Source organism: Formica exsecta, unplaced genomic scaffold (assembly GCF_003651465.1).
Source record: "Formica exsecta isolate Colony F162 unplaced genomic scaffold, ASM365146v1 scaffold27, whole genome shotgun sequence".
Lineage (NCBI taxonomy): Eukaryota > Metazoa > Arthropoda > Insecta > Hymenoptera > Formicidae > Formica > Formica exsecta.
The window spans coordinates 198,930-221,229 of NW_021849963.1; the positions used below are offsets into that span (position 1 = coordinate 198,930).

Here is a 22,300-nt window from a genome sequence, read left to right on the forward strand (position 1 = left end):
TATATATATATATATATGACCTGCTTATTCATTTCTGCTTGATTATAATTTAAATAATTTACACTACTCTCTCATTGATTCTCTTCTTATCTTTTATAAATCAATCAATGCTCCTTTCTCTTTCTCTCCTTTTTACAAATTGATGCAGTTTTTTTCCCTCTAGACAAAACTATTAAATGGATTAAATCTATATCTCGCGACAATAAGTCATCACTATTGTTCTTATGTCCCTGCCTTAAATTAATGTCATCATTGTTGCGTGTCAATGCGTAGCTTTGAGACAATAAATCATCGCTAAAAATATCTTCGTTTTATATGATATAAGCCTTATAAAAAAATACCAAGTACACATTCATTCAAAAAGTTGTTGTATGAAAAGATATTTTACTTAAATTTATATTTTATTAATTAAGTTTGATTTTCTCTACATAAACGTAATAATATTAGAAAATTATGAAAATTATAATCGAGAATAAAAATTATAAAACATTATCTATACATATATATCTATACAGAGTTTAATCCTTTTATTTGCATGTTTCAATATTAAAATTGTTTTATCTCCAACAAAATGTAATATAATTGCATAAATTAATTAAATATTTACATATATGCATTTTAATATAGCACAAAAGCCACAACATATATTCTGTGATAAATAACTTTTCAAAATGTACTGAAAAAGTAATATAACAAACTTTAATACAAAAAAAAATATTATGTGACTGAAAATTAACATTGTTACTGATAATGAATTATTATTATTATCTCGAGGTATTGTATAAAAAAATTAAGATATGTGAAAATTATTCCGAAAGAAAGAAAGACAGAAAGAAAAAGAATGGAAGAAAAAACTTATACAATACAAAGATATAATAATAATTATAAAAAACATTAATACTTATTTTACACACGTGATATATACACATCATCTATACAGTAATAATCAACCTGTTGTTTAACAAACCGAGATCTATTGCGCGATGAATGATGAGCCTCGTAAGTGACAGCCTAATTTAGTATTTCTTGCAAGGATTATTATAAATTTCACAACTCGTCCCGAAAAATTATCTATTGTAGAAAAAGAAGTTTTTTCTCAACATAATGAGAGATTCTCTTCAGCAGATTTAAGAAATAATACGCGAGTCGCATGCGAAACATATTACCAAACGACCTTCCTGTGGATATCACTTTTATATAATAGGTGTATGGGGTCAAAGCAAAAATTATTATACATATATTACTTAACAAAATTTGGCAATTTCGATCATTTATAACAGTGGAAAACACTATAATCTCTCTATTTCACAACATTATTTATAAACAGTAATCGTTCCATGTTTGCAAGCACATTGTTATCATCGCCGCTGTCATAACTTTTCTTGAAATGAATAAAAAAAGAAGTTGTATGTAATAATATCATTTTTGCGTGTTTTATTATTTTCAGAGAAAATATAAGAATCGCTCGTGCATCGTGCATCGCAGAGAGAATCTTATGAGTAAAGGATTATATCATTGTGTGTATATCAGTACAATTGATGAACAACAATGCCAACGACAATGATGTAAGTTTATATATTTCCTCTGTAAAAGCATATGTATAATATATACTGACGTATATATTTTATGCGTATAAATGCGATAAAAAAATTTCTAATGCAAAGCTTCGTATAAATTTAGAAATTTTTGACTCTCGATTAAGTTTTAGAGAAAAAATTCTAAAAGAAAAATATATATTTATAATTATTTTGCTATTAATATCGTACTATATCAAGTAGACGAAAATATAGATGAAAATAATTCTTAAAAATTTCAGCTCGACTGACAATGTTAAAATTACATCTGATGTCATTTATTTCGTTGCAGGCATACCGAAGATTCCGTCAACTTTACGATTAATGGAGTACCATACAAAGGTATTGTATTTTTTTTCGGATATGATTTATACAGACAATATAATTATAAAAATGAAAAATTTTGACTCTACCAAATAGCAAAATAAATAATTACGATACAGCTGAAATTATAAAGGAAATTTAATTACAAGTCTAATTGTGATGGCGGAAATCATAGAATTTAATTATGAAAATTTAATTATAATAGCAAGAACAACTACAGTCAATTATGAAAATTTAATTGCAACGATAGAAGCTATAGCATTCTCTCAATCATGAAAATTTAATTATTTAACAGCTGTCAAAATACTGAAATTCAGAATATTAAAGTCGATACTATACATACATGTTTGTCGTTCCGGTGTTATATTATGACTGTTATGTCGATTTTATAATCACAAAAATTCACTTTCAGTCTCGGGAGGCATACCGACGAACACGTCCCTCAATGTGTACATTCGCGACTATGCGAAACTCCGCGGCACAAAGGCCATGTGCCATGAGGGTGGTTGCGGTGCCTGCATCGTGGCTGCGGAAATCAAGGGGGAAACAATGGCTGTGAATTCTTGCCTTGTACCGATATTAATTTGCGACGGGTATGCGTGTAATTTAATCGATGAACTTGTACTCAAATTTTACTCTTCAAAAAAAGAAGTTATATATAATAAAAATTTAGCGTGACATACGTGTCACACGAGGTATCTTATTTTTAATGTTGATCTCCGATCATTGACGTAATAGAAAAATTTTTTTTTAATCCTATCTATTTACTTTGAGATTGCGATTAATTTTATTAATCCGTGTCTCCTATCTCTTATCGAATAATTTCGCAGATGGGCAATTCATACGATCGAGGGTATAGGAAATAGACGAGATGGCTATCATTCGATTCAAGCTGCGCTCGCTGGAAAAAACGGTACGCAATGCGGATATTGCTCTCCCGGCATGGTGATGAATCTTTACAGGTACGATGAAGAAATAAAAAAAAAAGACATCCTTTCTATAAATTTAAACATCGCGTTGAAATATTCTAGCGGATCGACGTTATATCCATACACGTTTTAACGCGCCTCCATGTCGTCATTTTCAGTCTCACGAAAAACAAGAAATTGACAATGCAACAGATCGAAAATTCGTTCGGCAGTAATATTTGCCGATGCACGGGTTATCGGCCGATTCTGGATGCGTTTAAAGGATTCGCCAGCGATGCGACTCCCGCACTGATGAAGGATATTCGCGATATCGAGGTAATCGCGCGCGATAAAATTTTTGGTAAATATGCATAAAAGGTCACACTTCATCGATTTAATCGCCACTTAGATATGTTGTAGGGAGGAGTGTTTTGAGTAATATACCGCAAGAAATAAGTGGGGAATGGCATTGATTTAGAAGATATAATTTAATATAATTTAAGTTTGATATTAAAGTATATATATACTGTATAATTTGTTATTTTTTCATTGAAAAAAACTGTTTATGATATTTACGCGTAAACGGGGGACAGGCGGAGCTCCTGCATCCCCACCTCGAAAAAATTTCTAATCTAAACCAAACCTACTTTCAGTTTTAAAAGTAAAGTTGGGTTGGATTAGGTTAGAATTTTTTTGGGGTGAAGGTGCAGAGGGAGGGACGGAGCCCCTCCCGCGCCCACGCATTCAATAAATAATATTTTTCATTTACAAGACTTACAAATTTATGTAGTCGCATATTGAAAGCTGTTAACAAAGGGTGCTTTCCAGCTATGGAACACAGTGATACACTGTGTGATACTGTGTTATACAGTGTTGACTTGTAGCTGGAACGCTGTTCCGATCTATATGCTCAATATGTGTGTATATCAACGATTTGAGCAGCCATAAAGAAGATAAACGATTTGTAATAATAATTTAAACTCGCAAAAAATATTTTCGCTGTAAAAGTTAGTATTTTTTAACAAAATTTTTTTTATGAATTATTAATTTATTTATCAGATATGTAGAGAAGAGATTAAAAACTGATCAAATTATGTAAATTAAGTATAATATAGCTACAATTTTATCTTATTAACAAAATTTATAAGTTTAATTAATCAATTGAGCGACGACACAGTCGAACACATCATTCTAGATGTGTACGATTGTATTGACTTGTGTCGTAGTTGGAAAGCACTGACAATCGTACACTGTGTTACACAGTGTCGCCTGTGTACGTTGCTGGAAAGCACCCAAACTGCGAGAAATAGATGAAACTGATTATTGATAAAATCTATCTATTATTGATAATATCTTTACTCTATAACAAATACAACGTATACAAACTTCACTTTTCCGAATGTTACTTTATAATACCTAAGAGAAAGCATTAAAACTGTGAAACTTTAATTTGTTATATCTCCTATATCAATGCCTTCAGCTATTTGATTCTTGCGACGAATTACTCAGAACACTTCCCCCTACAACATATCTAAGTGGCGATTAAATCGGTGAGGTATGACTTTTTATATTTACCAAATTTTCTTTCAATTGCAAAAGCTTTGTTCTCTTCAGTTTCAGAATAATATTCATTTCAGTTTCATTTAATCATTATGTAAAATTTATACTTTTGTAATTATATTTCATTCCTGTATAATATAATCCTAATAAATTATTGTATTATCATTTTATTGCTATTACGCGAGATAATACTTTCTATATAGTTTACTTATAGGATTATAAGTACAATAATACATATATGCATATTTCATAGGAGCTCTACAAGGTCAAAACCTGCCCGAAAAACGGATTGCCATGCAGAAACACTTGCGCCGATAAACATTCAAACAACGTAAAATTGGATATAAAGTTGGAAGACGCGGAATTCTATAAAGTTTACTCAATCGAGGACTTATTCGCGATATTTCAACAGAAACCGAAGGCCACATACATATTAAACGGCGGAAATACGGCGCACGGTAAAAGATGTTTTTTATATTTATACAAAGTTACTATTTAAAAGTACAAAATATTTATGATAAAAAATACGAAGTGTATGTTAATCAGTGTTTATCTATTCAAATAAATATATATTAAATGTTCCGAATATGTAAACATGGAACTTACAACTATTAGCATTATCTGCATTACCATGCATTGCCGACAATGTGCTCTTTTAAGTCTTATGTTTGTTATTCAAATTAATTTAAACTAATGTGTTCTAAAAATGAAAATCCCTTATATGCGAATAGAGAGCCACTGTACAGAGTGTTTTACCTCTACCGCGTTATTTTTTAACGACGGATTTTGCAAGAGAAATGGAATATTTTATGTGTTTCATTATTTTTAAATATGCTTAATAATGCTCTTCAGATCATTTCAATCAATATTTTGTAATATCGCCAATTAAATAAAGACCTTACACGACAATAACCTAATTCTAGGTATTTATCGCACGGGCAAAAACGATCTTTACATCGACATAAACGACATCCCGGACCTGCGTCGCATCCAAAAGACCAATCAAGATTTAACCTTGGGCGGGAATATATCCCTTACCGTGGCGATGGAGACCTTTCAGAAGTACTCGTCCGAGGCAGGATTCAAGTACCTGCGTCATCTGGCCCATCACATCGACCTGATCGCTAGCGTGCCGGTACGCAACATTGGCTCCATCGCTGGCAATCTGATGATCAAGCACGCGCACAACGATTTTCCATCCGATTTGTTCCTGATGTTGGAAACCGCCGGTACCCAAATACATATCCTCGAGACACCCGGTCGCAAGACAAGCATGATGCTACAGGAATTCCTCGGGACCAACATGCGCCACAAGATCATCTACAGTGTGGTGCTGCCGGCGCTGTCCGATGAATATGAGTACAGATCTTACAAGATCATGCCAAGAGCGCAGAATGCCCATGCACATGTCAACGCTGGCTTCCTCTTCGCGCTCGACGGCGGTGGCAAGGTAATCATATTTCGGTGTTTCTACAAATTATTTTTTCATCCATTATCCGTTAAATCGATATTTCTCTCGCATAAAGGTGCTGAAGAAGCCCAACATCATCTTCGGTGGTATCAACGAGCACTTCCTGCACGCGAAGAAAACCGAGGAGCTGTTGGTGGGTAAATCGATTTTCGATCAACAAGTGCTAAAAACCGCCTTGGAGACGCTGCACAACGAACTCAAACCTGATCACGTGCTGCCGGACTATTCGCCGGAATTCCGCAAGACCCTCGCTGAAGGATTATTTTACAAGTTTGTGCTAAGCATCAAACCGGAGAACGTGAATTCCAAGCTTCGCAGCGGCGGCACTATCTTGGAACGAGGACTTTCTTCAGGTAGAATGATCAGTGGATTTCGAAAGATATATTTTCTTTCTCCTTCGCGTTCTCGACAATTTATTTCGCTTCACTCTAGGATTTGCAAAGCTCGACTGAAAAGTATGACATTCATTTAATTTATCTTCAGCTTATTAAATTCTTGAAATTGAGCTGTTAATGATAAAGCAATTTTGATATTAAAAATGTAAAGGAATATAGATATACTGAATCAATCTCTTGAAGAAAATTGCGCCACGATTTATCGTTTTAATCGCGCATGAAAAAAAAACAATCAGGTACACAGGACTATGACTCGGACAAGAATTTGTGGCCGGTGAACAAGGCGACGATAAAGCTGGAGGCAATTCAGCAGACGTCGGGCGAGGCCCAGTATTGCAACGATCTGCCGCCGTATCCTAGAGAAGTGTTCTGCGCCTTCGTCAGTACGGATATCGGTAACGGCAAGATCCAGAGCATAGACGCGAGCAAGGCGCTGGCTATGAAGGGCGTGGTAGCGTTCTTCAGCGCCAAGGACGTGCCTGGCAAAAATCTATTCGCCTCGGGCGCCAACAAGTTGATAATGCTGAACTTTGACGAAGTTCTATTCGCCGAGGACGACATTCTCTACGCCGGCCAACCGGTCGGCGTGATCGCCGCCGAGACGCACAATTTGGCAAATGAGGCCGCGAAATTGGTGGAGATCAAGTACGGCGAGCCATTGAAGAGGAAGCCAGTGATAACTGTCGAGGACGCTCTTGCAACGAAAGACGATAGCAGAATCATGGTGGGCACGAGTATTCCGGCGCAGAAGAAAGGTAGATTTGTCAGTTATACAAGGTGTTTCTAAACATATGCACAAACATTCGGGAAGTGATCCCTTGGGTAATTTCTTGAAGAAAAGTTCATATACATTAAAAGATAGAGATTTAAGAATTTTAGATAATCTTTCAATATCTCCTAGAAAATTATATAAACTAAAAAAGTATTAAACTAATTGATAATATATATATCTGAAAAATTGTGCAAATTCTATCGAGATTGAAAAAAGATTTAATATAAAAATATAGTAATTCCCACATTTTTCGTTATCTTACAGGAGACAATATTAAGCATGTGATAAAGGGCGTCTTAAAATTATGCAGCCAGTATCATTACACTATGGAGACTCAGTCTTGCGTATGCATTCCCACGGAGGATGGCATGGATGTCTATCCAGCTACGCAATGGATAGATAACATTCAAGTAACTATCGCGGATTGCCTTGATGTCAAGAACAATAGGTGAGTCTCATTAATCTCTCGACTATGAAGAGACAGTTAACGTATTTTCCCATTAATCTCCGTGATAACATAATTAATGTGAGTAGTGCTTCCGAAATACGCCTTCTCGATCTCCTAATCTTCACAAACTTGAACTATATAATATATTTATAATATAATCGTGATAATTTTTTATATTAAAAATTTGGGCGACCAAAATAGACATTTTTTCGATCCTCTTGAAATAAATGAATTAAAAGAGTTTGGAAGAAAAATATTTTGCTAAATTATCCTAATATAATCAAGTGACTTTAATTTTCAATAGTATCAACGTCAGCGTTAAACGAATCGGTGGTGCATATGGGGCGAAAATTTCCCGCAACGCACAGATCGCGTGTGCCTGCGCGTTGGTATGTCACAAGCTGAATCGCCCGGCACGATTCGTCATGACGATCGAGAGCAATATGCAATCGGTGGGCAAGAGAATCATGACGCATAATGATTACGAGGTAGGCGTCAACGACGAAGGGGTCATCCAGTATCTTGATGCGAAATTTTGGTGCAACACCGGTTGCAGCTTCAACGAACCCACCGCTTCGGTCATATCGCATCATTTGGCCAAGTATGTCGTTCAAATTGGCGAATAATATAATATAAGCAAAAGGGCTTTCTTACAGTAATATTATCCTCAAATTTTAATCCTCTCATCCGTCTTTAAAACTCATTCTCAACATTTTAAAATTTAAAGTAAAATTTATTTATGTATTTATTTTTTTCGATATTTTTTCAAGTCAAAAGAAATTTTAAAATATTATAAAAATAAATTAAATCTCTTATTAAATATTAATCAAAGTTTCACGCACGTAAAATCCAACGAGAGGAAAAACAGGAGAGATAATTTAAATAACAATAATATTAATGTATATATATATATTATATATTTAAATAATATTAATATTAATTTAAATAAAAAAAATATGTTAATTAAATGTAATAAATATATTGTTTTAATATTAAAAGAGACTAGATTTCTTTAAAAAATAGTAATATATGTTTGAAAATGAAAAATATGTTGTTCGAATAAGAATCAGTTTATTTTAACAAATTTTGATTAATTTACAACACGTGTGTTCACAATCACCGTTTGTTAACAGCTGTTACGCGACCGACACTTGGACAATAAACGGATACGAAGTGCGAACCGATATACCATCAAACACGTATTGTCGAGCGCCAGGCTCCTTGGAAGGAGTAGCCATGAGCGAGAATTTAATGGAGCACATCGCGAGGGTGACGAAAAAGGATCCTTTACAAGTCAGACTGTCGAATATGAACGACGCGGACAAGGCTCCGCTAGAAGCAATGATACGCGAGCTGTCAAAGTCAGCTGATTACGAGATGCGAAAGCGAGCCGTCGAAATTTTCAACAACGAGAATCGTTGGAAGAAGAAGGGAATCGCTCTGGTGACGATGATGTATCCGTTCATGTATTGGGGACAATTCAACGCCATGGTGTCGATTTGCGCGCGCGATGGTACGGTCTGCGTGACACACGGCGGGATCGAATGCGGCCAAGGTATAAATACAAAGGTATGATATTATAAAGAAAATTTGTTTCAAGCTCCTTTCTTGTTGGAGAGGAACATCGAAAGAATATATAATTTATAGAATAGTTATTAAACTGACAAATATATACATAAATTAAAAATAATTGAAAGGGAAAAAGTTCGAAAAAATTGGCTATTCAATTTTCATAGAATTTAGCGAAGTTTTATCAATCAAATGCAATTTTTTTAATTTTTGCTTCATTTCGTATTAGCTGCCTGGAATTACAAAATAAAAGTACGTATTCTAATATATTGTAATACTATAGAAATTAAACCAAGAATTTAAAAAAAAAACCTTCTAATGATTTTATATGTCAACTTATAGTCCAATATATATCATTTCCAGCTATTATCTCGCATTTTCTCTTTATATAAAAGTTCTATATTGATACATGTAATCGCAATGCAAATGATATATATAAATTTTTTTTAAATATATAGCGGTATATTAGTTAGTTATTTATAAAATTAATTTATATAGATTAGAAAAAAATATTTTAATATACCCCTAAAGCTCTGGCCAAAAGATTTTTTATGAAGCAATGTAAGAATTAAAATAATTTAAATTATAATCAATTAATTAAAAAAAAAATTAAACGGGATAAAAGGGAAATTCTATCGCGAAACTTAGATATCAACTTAATTTGAAGGATTCCTATGGATTCTTTTTAAGCTACTTCTTGCAGAATGTAAAAGTTACTATTAATGATTAATTAATTATTTGCCTGTACGTGTGCACTTTATCCCTATTCATATAAAAATTTCATCCTATTCTCTCTTTTAGGTTGCTCAAGTGGCAGCTTTCACCCTGGGAATCGACCTAAGTTTTATCAGCGTCAAAGCAAGCAATAACATAGTAACACCCAACAACTCGGTTACCGGAGGAAGTGTTAGCAGTGAAAGTTGCGCATACGTAAGAAATCATTTAATCCATCTTCAACGCTTCGCGAAAGATGACGCAATGCATACTAAATTGATTAATAATGATCGGACCCGTGCGATTTCAGTCCACAATTCAGGCCTGCAAGGAACTCTTGAAGAGACTCGAGCCGATCAAGAAAGAATTGAAAGACCCGAGTTGGAAGGAGCTCGTTTTGACGGCGTATCTAAAGGATGTTGATTTATGCGCACGACATATGTAAGCATCATTAAATTATATTTTTAACGCAATTTAGTGTTAATATTTACGCAGATTGACATGAGCTTTTTCCGAAAATATCGTGTCGCGCGATTATCTCATCAATTGTCCAAATAGAAATTTAATCTCTTTATCTTTGTAATAATTGATGAAGAATATAGTTTATATTTCATTAGCAATTTCTTTTTTCTTTGATTGAAACAATATAATCATTGTAATATTTTCTGTTCTCGAATTCGACAAAATCAAGTGATATGAAATTTCATATCTATATAATGCAAAACGATATGTGTGGCAATTCTTGTTTATTACTCACTTCGTTTATTTATTATTCGACGTACTTACCTCGACAGGTTCGCACCCACGCAGGATGACACAATCAAGCCTTACAAAATTTACGGTGTCACCATCGCCGAGGTCGAGATCGACCTGTTGACTGGCCAGCACACTGTCAATAGGGTGGACTTAATGGAGGACGCTGGTATGAGTTTAAGTCCGGAGATCGACGTCGGTCAGGTAGAGGGTGCTTTCGTGATGGGAATGGGATACTGGACTTCCGAGGATCTGGTGTACGATCCTAAAACAGGAGCATTGACAAATTATAGAACTTGGGTACATGATCTTTATTGAAAGTTTCGGTAACGCATCTAATATCTCCAAAACGCGATCCTCCCGCAATTCATCGAGTCCTAAAGAAGGGAGATTAAATTATCATGAATATTCTATTCTCTTCACAGAACTATAAACCGCCAGGAGCAAAGGATATTCCCGTTGATTTCCGCGTGTCCTTCGTTAGAAACTCGAATAATGTACTCGGTGTCCTTCGTTCAAAGAGTAAGATCAGAAATCAAATCATTAATCGAGTATATCATTAATCGAGTATATTTTGAATTTGCATCTGTATTTATTATCAAAGAGAGAAGATCTGATTTCTCTTTCTATATATTCCGCATAATTTCAGAGTTTTTGAACAATCTCTATAGAGGAATTTTAAAATATTTTTTTTTTTTTTTTTTTTTTTTGTAGAGAAAGATGTATACTTCTTAACAATTAAAAATTTAATAAGACAGTCAAACAAAATTATAATAATTGCAAAGCTTAAAAAGTTAACTATTTTGTCTCGAGCATTCTTTGCGATAAAAGATAAAAGTGAGAAAAAGATGCAGATCTGAAAGGATTATTGAGTTGATAAAAGATTGTAAATTAATCATGAATATCCCTTTGTAGCGACCGGTGAGCCACCGCTCGCCATGGCTTGTGTAATTCCAATCGCAATCCGCAAGGCATTGAACTCTGCCAGGGCGGATGCCGGAAACACGGATGACTGGTATCAATTGGGTAAGTTCTAAGTAAGAGGATGTAAACGGTATACTCGTATACTTGATAATGTACAGGATGAATCGCCTACTTTGTGACCTGAATACAACATGTACAATCTTTGCAGATTGTTCAGTCTCGTCATTATATCTCTTCGAGTAGCACTTATATTAATAGAATAATTTTTTCTTAATTGTGATTTTCACATCCTGATATTTTTTTTTCTTTTTCTCTTTGTAAAGCCTAATTTGATATTAATAAATTTTTCGATATAAAATAAAAATAAAAATAATAATTTAGAAGAAATAATTTATGAACTTTTCCGATCTAATTAATTTCATTTTATTATTTCTTCCAAACTATCATATGCGAAGATTACGCTGACTTGAATATTATTTGCGATATGTACACCATTCATATCCATACAATGAACAATATAACAGTTTTCATTTGCAGCGAAAAGTAAAAAAAAAAAAAAATTATTGTAGAATTATCATAGAATTAAGAGAATGTGTGATTCAGCCTGTATATAAATTCTTATAATGTATTATTATATTGATATATACTCGATTATTTTGATCGCTCTTTTTATCGTAATTTCGCAGATGCACCATATACCAACGAACGTATAGTTTTAAACGGTTTAACCAGCAAGGACAACATGGTGCTGAGTGAAAGTGTGACTCGTTTATGCGAGAAAATAAAGCGGTGCTTCAAATAAATCCTATAATTATTGTCGTTCTTCTCTTTAATCGCTCTTTTTCTCAAACCAGAATAAATTTAGCCCCGTACGACTAAGACAATTCGTTTTAACATCCGCGTTTCGCCGATACAAGAGGTTTCAGGGTAATAGCATCGCAATAATATGTGTAATTAGATTAGTTAACAGGCTTTTAACACAACTAAGGCACACAATTTCTGTTTTATGGTAAATAATTTCAATAAATACTTCTCTATTAAACGCCATTGATGTGCTACATAGTAAATATTACAACAACAAATTTGCGATGTATAATTTGTAATTAATGATCATACAATATAAAGTATATGTCGGAGAGAGAAATAATAATCGTATATATATAAATAATAATTCAATATAAGTATATATATATATATATATATATATATCTATACCTCTCTCAAGAGAATCTACAGCAACGATTATTACCGTATATATGTATATACGCGGACATCAAACGTTAAACACGTTGACACCGTTTACATTATTTGCACTTGAGGGTGGATGAGAAAAAGGGCTGGGGAATAAAAAAAACGGAACGAAACGAGATTATGGCATATCAGAGGTTTGATTCGCAAAATCATTTAATTAACGCATAATGTGCATCGCCGCAAAATGGAGAAAAACATGGAATGTGTTCCTTCCACGGCACCACTCACGCCATTCTCAAGACGTCCCGTTCGCTCGAAATAATCGCTATTCACGTGTCGCGAGGGGGAGAAACATGCCAAACTTAACTCTGAGCGCGCAGCCTTAATAATTAAAAATTTTTAGCGCGCGCGCGTAACAAATATACCATTAAGCATAAATAGCGAAAGTTAAAAAGATCGATGTAATCTTGAAGAGATAAAATTTCGCTGCTGCAATGTGTGTGTGGATATCGTATATCTTATCTATATATATCTCTAAATACATAGAATAAGGATAGAGATCGTTTCCGATAATTATACAGCATCGAGATTCAGATTCTTCGAGATTAGATCGATTTTTGCTCCCCTGATAAATAGTATCGCGATGCACGAGCATGTATCTCTCATTCTTAACATCCATTCTCTGTTGTTCTTTCTCGTCTCTCCCTGATAATGCTGGTCGCGAAGAGACGGGGTAAAGATTCCTTTAGTTCTGAACACCAAACGCTCGGAGAAACAACGCCGCCTTTATCTTCTTATACACCTCTCTAATCCGATAATCGTCGCAAGCTACCTTAAACGCCGTGTACACTATAGAAAGTAGAGCGGTCCCTTTCGTTATTGTTTGAATGGAGGATAGTGATATATTTCGCGCTTGTCTTTGACAGCCGCCAAGCACGTGGCCGAACGAGAAAGCAGGCGGCCGTGACGACTATAGTCGCGACTCGAACGAGATCGATGCTACACACAATGAATTACCGCAAATAATTTTCTGCAAAAACTTCCATTTTTTTTCTCTTATTCGGACAATTGTGGTGTAATGAAAAAATCGATATTGCGGCGACTACGCGCATGCTTTAAAGATAATAGCCATAATAAGAAACGCAATCACATTGGTTACGTTTTTGTACGATTGTTGGATTTTTATCAGAACCATGTGATATAGGTCTTCCAGATTTTACAACAAAGACAAATTTAGAACTAGTTGTAAATTTTTCATTTTCTCTACGCGAATACATTTTCTTTAAATATCTTGATAATTAGAACCTAATTGGAAATTAAGATAGAATTATTTAAAATTAATTAAAAGCTAAGAGAAAAATCGTTATATTTATACAATTTATATTTCTCTCGTTGAAGCTTGATTCGCAAAAAAATTATCGTTTTCCATGACAAAAGGCTTCCTATTGGCGTTGAATGAAACAGCCGTGGCTTTTTTTTTAATTTAAATCCTATTTTCTATACTTGAAAAGATGTCTCGTGATTTTGAAACATCCCGTATGAAATATATACATGCATATAATTTATTTAAAGATATTAATAAAATAAAATGAGAATTTTTATATAAGATTTATATGCTATTAATTACTAATTCATGCTAATTAAACTATCCATTCGATTTATTTCAGTCCCGTCCAAATCGCGACTCTAGTCACCACTCGATTATACTTTTTGCGTGTCGCAACACACACGACCATATATATTTATGTGTATATATATATATATATATATATATATATATGTACTACAATGATACATATACAAGCATAGATGAGATTACGTTAAAACTAAATAACAGTAAATTTCTCCCTGTGGAAATTTCGAGCTCTTTTTTTCTTTCGCTTTCTCGGGGAAAACATGAGAAGCATGACAAGCCGTCCTTGGAGCAACAAAAAGACATCTCTATTAGATCGCGATGAAAAAATGTTGGAAATGTTGGAACAACACAGCGCTGATTTTTCCATTTTTCTTTTCTCTCTCTTTTTCTCGTTTCCGGAATGAATAACATTTTTATTAGCTCCTCGGACCGGTCGGCTGTCTTATTCTCGATAAATATATAAGATCCATTCTATAAATACTAACAATATACAGTGTGTGTATTCTTACGCGGCCGAAAGGTTTTACATTAACTATGCGGGCCGATAAGAAGTTGCGACAAGAATATCTTACTAGTTTACAGCGAGAGAGATAGAATACAGTTGGATTATCTCGTTTTACATCTTCATATAATACGATAATCATATATACGTAATATTGTCCTGTTACGCTCGGCGGCACCGGTAGCTTTAGACACGAATATGTCAATTTTGATCGAGAAAAAATAAAGAGAAAAATGATCGAAAGCGATACTGTACAATACGGAAAAGATACATGGATGTACCGATTAGCGGTTTAATCAGCAAACGACCATTCGTTAGGTAAGCGAAGAAAATGTGTCGTCCATATGATAGGCATAAAAAGCGTAGATTAGATTTATTTAATTATTTACGAAATGATCGTGCATTAATCGACTAAGGTCAATGTATGATGCAATTGTACTAATTATATTAGAAAAGAGACTTCCCTTTTTTTTTTTCAAGTATATACATTAAACGGCTCGAATTTTTCTTTGTTTATCCGATAAATAATATAAGTAACAATATTAATATAATATTAATTATATTAATATATATTACATAATATTTAATGATACTAATTTCTCGATATTATACCAACGCGAGCATTCTAAAGCTACCGACGCTATCTTTGAAGAACTCGCGCGATCTATCGAAGCTCGATTCGAAGCTACCGATTTACAAACTAACAAACTAATTAACTGTCCTAGCGGCGACCATAATTTAATGTTACGCGCGCTCTCAGAGAGAGAAGGATCCTATACGTTCATATTATATTATATAAAAGATACGCTCGCGAAAAGAGTGAGAGCGCAGTCGGAACCTAGTGCGAACGAATGGAAATGTACATCGACGAATGAAGGGAAGCGATTCGTTGAAACCAAGTCCGAAGATATATCTGGTCGCTTCCTCCGCCTCGCATTTGCATCCGCCCACGAAACGACGACGTTTCATTAAACTTTCTCACTTCGCACAAAAATCGGATTTGCAGATATATATATACAGGGTCTCCCACCAAAAGTGGCCATCCCCTTTTATCTTTTAAACTAAAAGAGATAGATCATAACAAATATATATCAAATTAAATGGTTCAAACTGAACTCTATTGTGAGCATAATGGTTGCTTCCAAAAGCTATCTGTGTTAACGAACGGAGAAGTATGCATAATTTTTTTTATAATAATGTGAATATTTCGATATGATAAAAGTTGTAGCACTGTTTGAAACGAATACAATAATGTATGATATAATGAAAATATTTTATATATTATACGTGTTTTATCAACTTGAAATATCGCGGGCGACGTTTATCTTTTCATTTTCGGCCCTGCGATATGGCCAACTTCGAATTGAATATTATGATCAAATGACAACATGACATATGTCAATCTCTAATGCACGAGTCAGAAGTTGGCCAGTTTGAACCATTTAATTTGATATGTATTTGTTATGGTTTATCTCTTTTAGTTTAAAAGATAAAAAGGGGTGATCACTTTTGGTGGGACACCCTGTATGTATATATATATACCGTTCCCTTCGAGACGACACGGAAAAATTTTTTTCATCTATATCTATGTATATGTACATCTATATTTATGCTTATCGAGTATACACGTACGCGCTAACGAAAATAAAGATATCGAGACGAGGAAAGTGTGAAAGATTCACACTTCAAAAATGTGTTACCCCTAAAAAGAACACTAACAATGGTAGAAAAGATTCGCGGCGTAAAAACCCAATACCTACAACGCGCCAGCCAAAGTCTCTCTCGATAGTCGACCGATCCCGCTAATGTCGATTAACATTAATCGTAATCAACTGATGTGATGAATCCTTCATCACGATCTGTATTAGTAGAGTGTTGTGATCTAGAAAGAAATGGGGAAGATTAAGCAACCTAGAATGAGAATTAATCGACATTGGAAGAATCGGTCTTGTGTCAATCCTCAATGCAGAATTAATGATAAGTAAGAGAAATCGAAAAAAAAAAAAAAAAAAATTAGAGGCGATACTAGAAACGAGGGCGAATATTTGCGACCGATAACGCGAAAAGCATTATCCTGTAATGTACGTATGTGTATGCATATGTGTGAGAGAGGCCTTAACGAAAATCGAACAGACTTTTATCGACTAGTAGTGCGTACGTTGCGTAAATATCGTCAAATTTTTGTCTAATTCGTTCCTGTTTTAGCCGCGATCCATTCGTTCATTCGAGCGAGAAATCGCGGATAAATAATCGATCGATTATACGTAAATACAATATACACGCTACATTGATAGATTTTTCATTTCCTCAGTTACGACGACATTTATATAATTTGACGAGAATCGCGAGTGTGTGCCGACAAAATCCCAAAACGAAACGACCGCAACAGGATATTGACTGCATCGATAATACCACGTACATTCACGTTGTTGTATTTCGTAATTATTTTGTATGAGCGTCGTAGCCTTAACTTTTAACATACTTCGTTAACTATCTAATTAAGATATCCTCGAACAGTATACGGATAAAGAACATTTAATGAGTCCACCTATTCGTTTCATATATATGTATATGAGTGTGTATATATATATACATATACATATATAATAATAATTATCGTATATCTTTTATCGTATTTAATATTTAATACTTTTCTCGACAGAAAAAAGAATATGCCTCAAAACTTTATCTCTCTCTTTCGCACCGTCCCGAAACAACGTTATCCATACATTCGCAGAACTCTGCGACATTATATTATATTATATTACAACGAGAATATATGTGCCCGATGTGCGAATCTCTATTTCAATTTTTCATGCTTTGCGCTTTTTTACCGGTTTGAACATTAACGCGAACATTGGTATACGTGCAATCGTCAGCTACGTGTGTATATAATCTAACGCGATATTACGTTTAGAACCATGACGAACCACCGGAGTGCTCTTTATTTATCTATTACGCGCTCTTGCCAATTCACGCACCATCAGTTACGCATAATCTCCTCCCTTCTCCCTTTTCCAAATGTAAAAATTAATCTTTACCTAAATATCGCTATGTAATTACGGAAATTCTTCATCGAACTTAGAAAATGCATCTTCGATAATAGGCTTGCTCGACGTATCAACGAAGAAAAACTGCGCTTTTCTTTGCGCTTACCAACACGAGCGCAATACTATCACAGTTCATCCTCATCAGGAAGATATTCACCGCACACGCGCACGTTCGTGTCATTCTAAACGCAACTCGCGTCCGGAACAACTAATTCGTCTAAGCTACATAATTTATGCCCGGCTACGGATTTACAAGGCGAAAAAAAAACGCCTCGCTCTACATTTTATGTGTTCCCATGAACGTTGGCTAAAGTTAAGAATTCAGATTCGATCTTTGTTGACTCCTCGAGAAAAGAGACAGATATTCGCTTAAACGACGTATTTTTAACCATGACCAATGCTCACGGGAACCGTACATTATATTGGAGTAATGCGTGCTGCATGTTACTCGGCGAGCATATTACAGGAAGTATGATACAATTTGCCGATCGTATTTCACAATAAAACGATTCGAGACAATTAATGATTCAAGATCGCGATCGGGTAGTCATGCCTAACAGAAATAAGCGAGACACATTATCCTTGTTTCTTTTCTCTTTCTAGGCATATTACATGGTATTTACAAAACTCCGCTCCGTCTTCTTAATTCCATTTGAAATCCTGGAACAGTTATTGGTAGTTTGCTTTAATACATAGGCGCAATACCGCGTATATATCATGACACAACGTCCATATATCTATTTTTCCATTTATACTAAAGACAGCTATTTACATGACTATCGAGAAAGCGTTAATCTTTGAATAATATCAATAGCATCAGATTGATAATAAGAGCTGCATAAGAGATGACGCGTGCATTATTAGTAATACAGAACAGCCAGATTTCGTTCATTGTAAAATTCATTTCAGACAACTTGTAATTCACGACAAAATTAATATAAAAATAAATTTGCAGAATCAAGATTACATCATGTATATGTTTTTATGAGCAAAAAATATATAAAATTTTTGACAATAAATAACATAATTATGATATTTAAAGAATTGTTTAATTATTGTAGTTATGATAATTATATTTATGATTCGCTGAATAAATAAAATTATAGATGAAATTTTGTTTTACGTTATAAAACATCCAAAAACCAAATGAAAATTAACAATTCAGAAATGCTGGCATTAAAAATGCTACATGATATTCATTATTAATCACAAATACATATGTAAGTCACAAACAGATTACTGTACATTATTAGCTTCACAACGACCCATCCAAATCGTTCGAAAAGAAATATAAAGATCATTTATATATATATATATANNNNTATATATATATGTATGTATATACAAAATTAAAGATCCAATGCCTAAACTAGAGAGTATCGAATAAAATCTGCCCCTTGAAGTAAAATTCCCCGTCGCACAGATTTCGGAAACTAAAGAAAACGACGTTTAGTCAGCACAGATTCCTATCACGGATTGTCCCATTATATGCCATAAGATCCTTGACAACGATAACGAATGGCGCAGAAATGATAAATGAGAATAGGTACCTAATCCCTTCACAGAGCACCAAAGGGATCGAGTTGGACTGCATTGCCTTGTGGCTGAGTGGGTGCTACAACGGCTTGAGGCTGAGATTGCGGCTGCTGTTGCTGCTGCAGATTAGGACCAGTCATCATGGGATTTGCGCCGGTCATAGCCATCATTGGCGCAGCTCCTCCCGCAACCATCATACCACCACCGGCGGCGGAAGCACCTGGGATAGTACACATCATCGGCCTCATACCCTGCATACCCTGCATGCCCTGCATGCCCATCGGCATACCTTGCATACCCTACAGACACCAGAGAGCGAGAGAAATAAGACGTATGTACAAAAGGAAGCATGTGTGCCTGCAAAGTTTAATGTTTTTCTTAACAAAAAAAATATCTCGTCAAAATATAACTGATCAATCGATATTATAATCAGACTAGAGTTGGACGATAACAATTTAGACGCTGACTAGGAAAAAAAATGCATTTAGACTTTCTTATTTTATCTTATAAAGTACTCTGGAAGCGACTTTGATTGCATTAACATTGGACAGAACTGCATACGTCGTCAGATGAGAAAGAGAGTATCGGATAAGATAAAATATAAATACTCTATATAAATACATTTTTTCCAAACAGGCCACTCTCCCTCGAGATTCTTGTTCAGTTTACATTTGTAAGAGGAATCTCTAGAAAAATATAATGTAGCTTAATCTAATCTATTCTGATAACACGTATATGTTACCTACATGTAGATGACAAACGTTTATAATCAACTTGTCTACATTGTCTACATTAAGGATCAACATGTCAAGCAAATTACAGCCAACGTATGCAGAAAAACAAATCTCAAACCAATCTGCAGAAATATAAATCGCTGCGGTAAACTATCTACTACATTCTCGAGAAACGCGTGCACCAAGAGTTACATATCTATGCACAAGCACACAATGCGAGGAAACGCAATGAGATGTTTGAGTGTCGAGTTGGAACGTTATCTTCCGACGACTTTGTCACTTCAACGGAAAGTAGAGAGTACAATGATAATTGTATAATACAAATGACAATTATTGACGAAAGTGAGTTAGTGACATTTTGTGTTATCATACATTATTCTTGTACAGAGTTTTGTGATCTAGTATGGTGAATTCTGACGACGAATTTGGCGCTTTATCGTGTTAAACAAGACTCGTTCGTCGAAACAAAGACGCTCGTGATCTCGTGGGACTTACCATCATCGCAGGTTGCGAGGGAAAACCCATAGTGGTGGTAGTCGTAGGTAGAAGTTGCGTCATTCCTTGGCCCTGTAACACAGCCGGTAACATGCCATATGCCGGTGTGCATGCATTACACTCACCTAAAGGGTGCTAACTGACGAGAAAATTACTTCGTTATGGTATTACGCAAAGCGCGAAAGAGTCCCACGACGGACGATGACTTAATAATAAATTTACGGGCTTAGACAGAAAGAACTAAAGGGTACTACGTGACACTACCTACTTAGCACGCCGCTAATGAGCTAAAATAATTTAATGGACCGCGTGATAAAGAATATTCACGACAAGTGAAGGCGATAACATTGAAATAATCGCGTGAGAAACAAACAGCACAAATGATCTATGGATCTGCATCGGAAATCTACATTTCATAATGCGTTTTATCAGAAACTAGATAATTGTTTTTTTTCAAAAATAATGCATAACAACGATGATGTGTATATGTGCGTGTATCCTTGTGTACCAACAATCAAAAAAAGCGTGCTGGGAATATTTTACGGAGACCGAAGAAGAAAACGTGAAGACTCACCATGGGCCGATATCCAGCACCAGTGGTAGCTGCCATTGGCTGAGGTGACCATCCGCCAGCTGAACCACCCGTTTTCGCGGCGTTCTTCGGTGAGTTCCATTGCATTCCTCTGCAAAACGAAAGAATATTCGTTAATTCTGTCAAAATATTACAAGTTGTGTGCACAAGTCCAATTTTGGACACATCACACATCTATATCATTACAAAAAAATTATTTATGGTTTTATTATTATTATCATTTTTATAAATATATACCATTTTGACAAAATTCATTAAATTGAACTTTACATCACCATATGTATTCCAAATAGAATTACTTGCATATACGAGGCATTTCAATCAATAATTTATTGAAATAGCCTTGTATATATAAAAGTATGGTCGCACTTACTTTACTTGTTGTTGTCCGCTCTTATTGATGGTCAAGTTTTGCGCAAGACTAGCAAGACTGCTGTCCAAGTCTCCGGTCAAAACCTTGCCAGTGGCAGCTGCGCTAACCGGTTGCCCCGCGGCTGAAATAATATTAATTCAAAATCAATTTATCATCACATCGGTATCAAAAAATTGTTAAAAATTCTAAGCAACATCTATGTCAGGCAAAGCTCTCCAAATATGCAATAAAAACCAAATGAGGATTTAAAACAAATTGTAAAATTTACTTAAATTTACAAAATATAAAGTATAATTTTCAAATAATGTATTTTCTAATAAAAAAAATAAAGAAGATTTAATTTCTAAAAAAAACCTCTAAAAAAACCATCGTCGCAAAATTTCTAAACAACAGCGTGCAAAGCTTCTAAGACGAATAACATAGAATTATGTTTGCATTACGGCAATTAGTCATCAGCATGCGGATTATCATAATTGAATTGTAAACTAATAAAGTAGAATAACGATTACATACATACATAATATAGAGGTTATCGCGTTCTATGAAAATATAAATGATTAACTAGAGTGATGTAATCATTTATTTTTTTCAGTAATTTTTGCAATTATCTAAAATGTTATAAGTAAAACACAAATACGTTTATCTACTCGTATGTGCAAATGGCTAAAATTACGTCACAATTATCTTACGTTCTCATATTTCTAAATATAAACATTCGATACAACTTATCGATCGAATAAAAATAAAATATACATAAATCGAACGTGCAATTTCCTCCT

The 22,300-nt window shown here is 34.5% G+C and overlaps 2 protein-coding genes across 13 annotated transcripts in view; one reads left to right on the top strand and one right to left on the bottom strand.

Moving 5' to 3' along the window:
• LOC115237047 (xanthine dehydrogenase/oxidase-like) overlaps nt 1-15,216 on the top strand; it is a 21,557-nt gene extending 6,341 nt beyond the window's left edge. The window contains exons 2-19 of one of the 2 annotated variants that reach the window (XM_029809814.1): nt 1,448-1,565; nt 1,867-1,916; nt 2,311-2,491; nt 2,729-2,860; nt 2,986-3,142; nt 4,620-4,824; nt 5,290-5,816; nt 5,893-6,190; nt 6,469-6,987; nt 7,269-7,452; nt 7,757-8,053; nt 8,586-9,021; nt 9,823-9,951; nt 10,046-10,176; nt 10,530-10,788; nt 10,914-11,010; nt 11,404-11,514; nt 12,099-15,216. In XM_029809814.1, coding sequence (XP_029665674.1) covers nt 1,549-1,565; nt 1,867-1,916; nt 2,311-2,491; nt 2,729-2,860; nt 2,986-3,142; nt 4,620-4,824; nt 5,290-5,816; nt 5,893-6,190; nt 6,469-6,987; nt 7,269-7,452; nt 7,757-8,053; nt 8,586-9,021; nt 9,823-9,951; nt 10,046-10,176; nt 10,530-10,788; nt 10,914-11,010; nt 11,404-11,514; nt 12,099-12,214 — 3,846 coding nt within the window. In that variant the 5' untranslated portion in view covers nt 1,448-1,548 and the 3' untranslated portion in view covers nt 12,215-15,216. The remainder of the gene's footprint in view (nt 1-1,447; nt 1,566-1,866; nt 1,917-2,310; nt 2,492-2,728; nt 2,861-2,985; nt 3,143-4,619; nt 4,825-5,289; nt 5,817-5,892; nt 6,191-6,468; nt 6,988-7,268; nt 7,453-7,756; nt 8,054-8,585; nt 9,022-9,822; nt 9,952-10,045; nt 10,177-10,529; nt 10,789-10,913; nt 11,011-11,403; nt 11,515-12,098) is intronic. The other variant, XR_003884292.1, reaches the window with a different exon arrangement.
• Nucleotides 15,217-16,698: 1,482 nt separating this feature from the next.
• The window catches only part of LOC115237055 (phosphatidylinositol-binding clathrin assembly protein LAP), a 34,607-nt gene continuing 29,005 nt past the window's right edge, over nt 16,699-22,300 (bottom strand). For 9 of the 11 annotated variants that reach the window (XM_029809838.1, XM_029809835.1, XM_029809841.1 and 6 more), the window contains 5 exons: nt 21,522-21,642; nt 21,131-21,239; nt 20,557-20,628; nt 19,342-19,626; nt 16,699-18,451 (listed from right to left, as the gene is read on the bottom strand). In XM_029809838.1, coding sequence (XP_029665698.1) covers nt 19,351-19,626; nt 20,557-20,628; nt 21,131-21,239; nt 21,522-21,642 — 578 coding nt within the window. In that variant the 3' untranslated portion in view covers nt 16,699-18,451; nt 19,342-19,350. The remainder of the gene's footprint in view (nt 18,452-19,341; nt 19,627-20,556; nt 20,629-21,130; nt 21,240-21,521; nt 21,643-22,300) is intronic. The other 2 variants (XM_029809843.1, XM_029809842.1) reach the window with 2 other exon arrangements.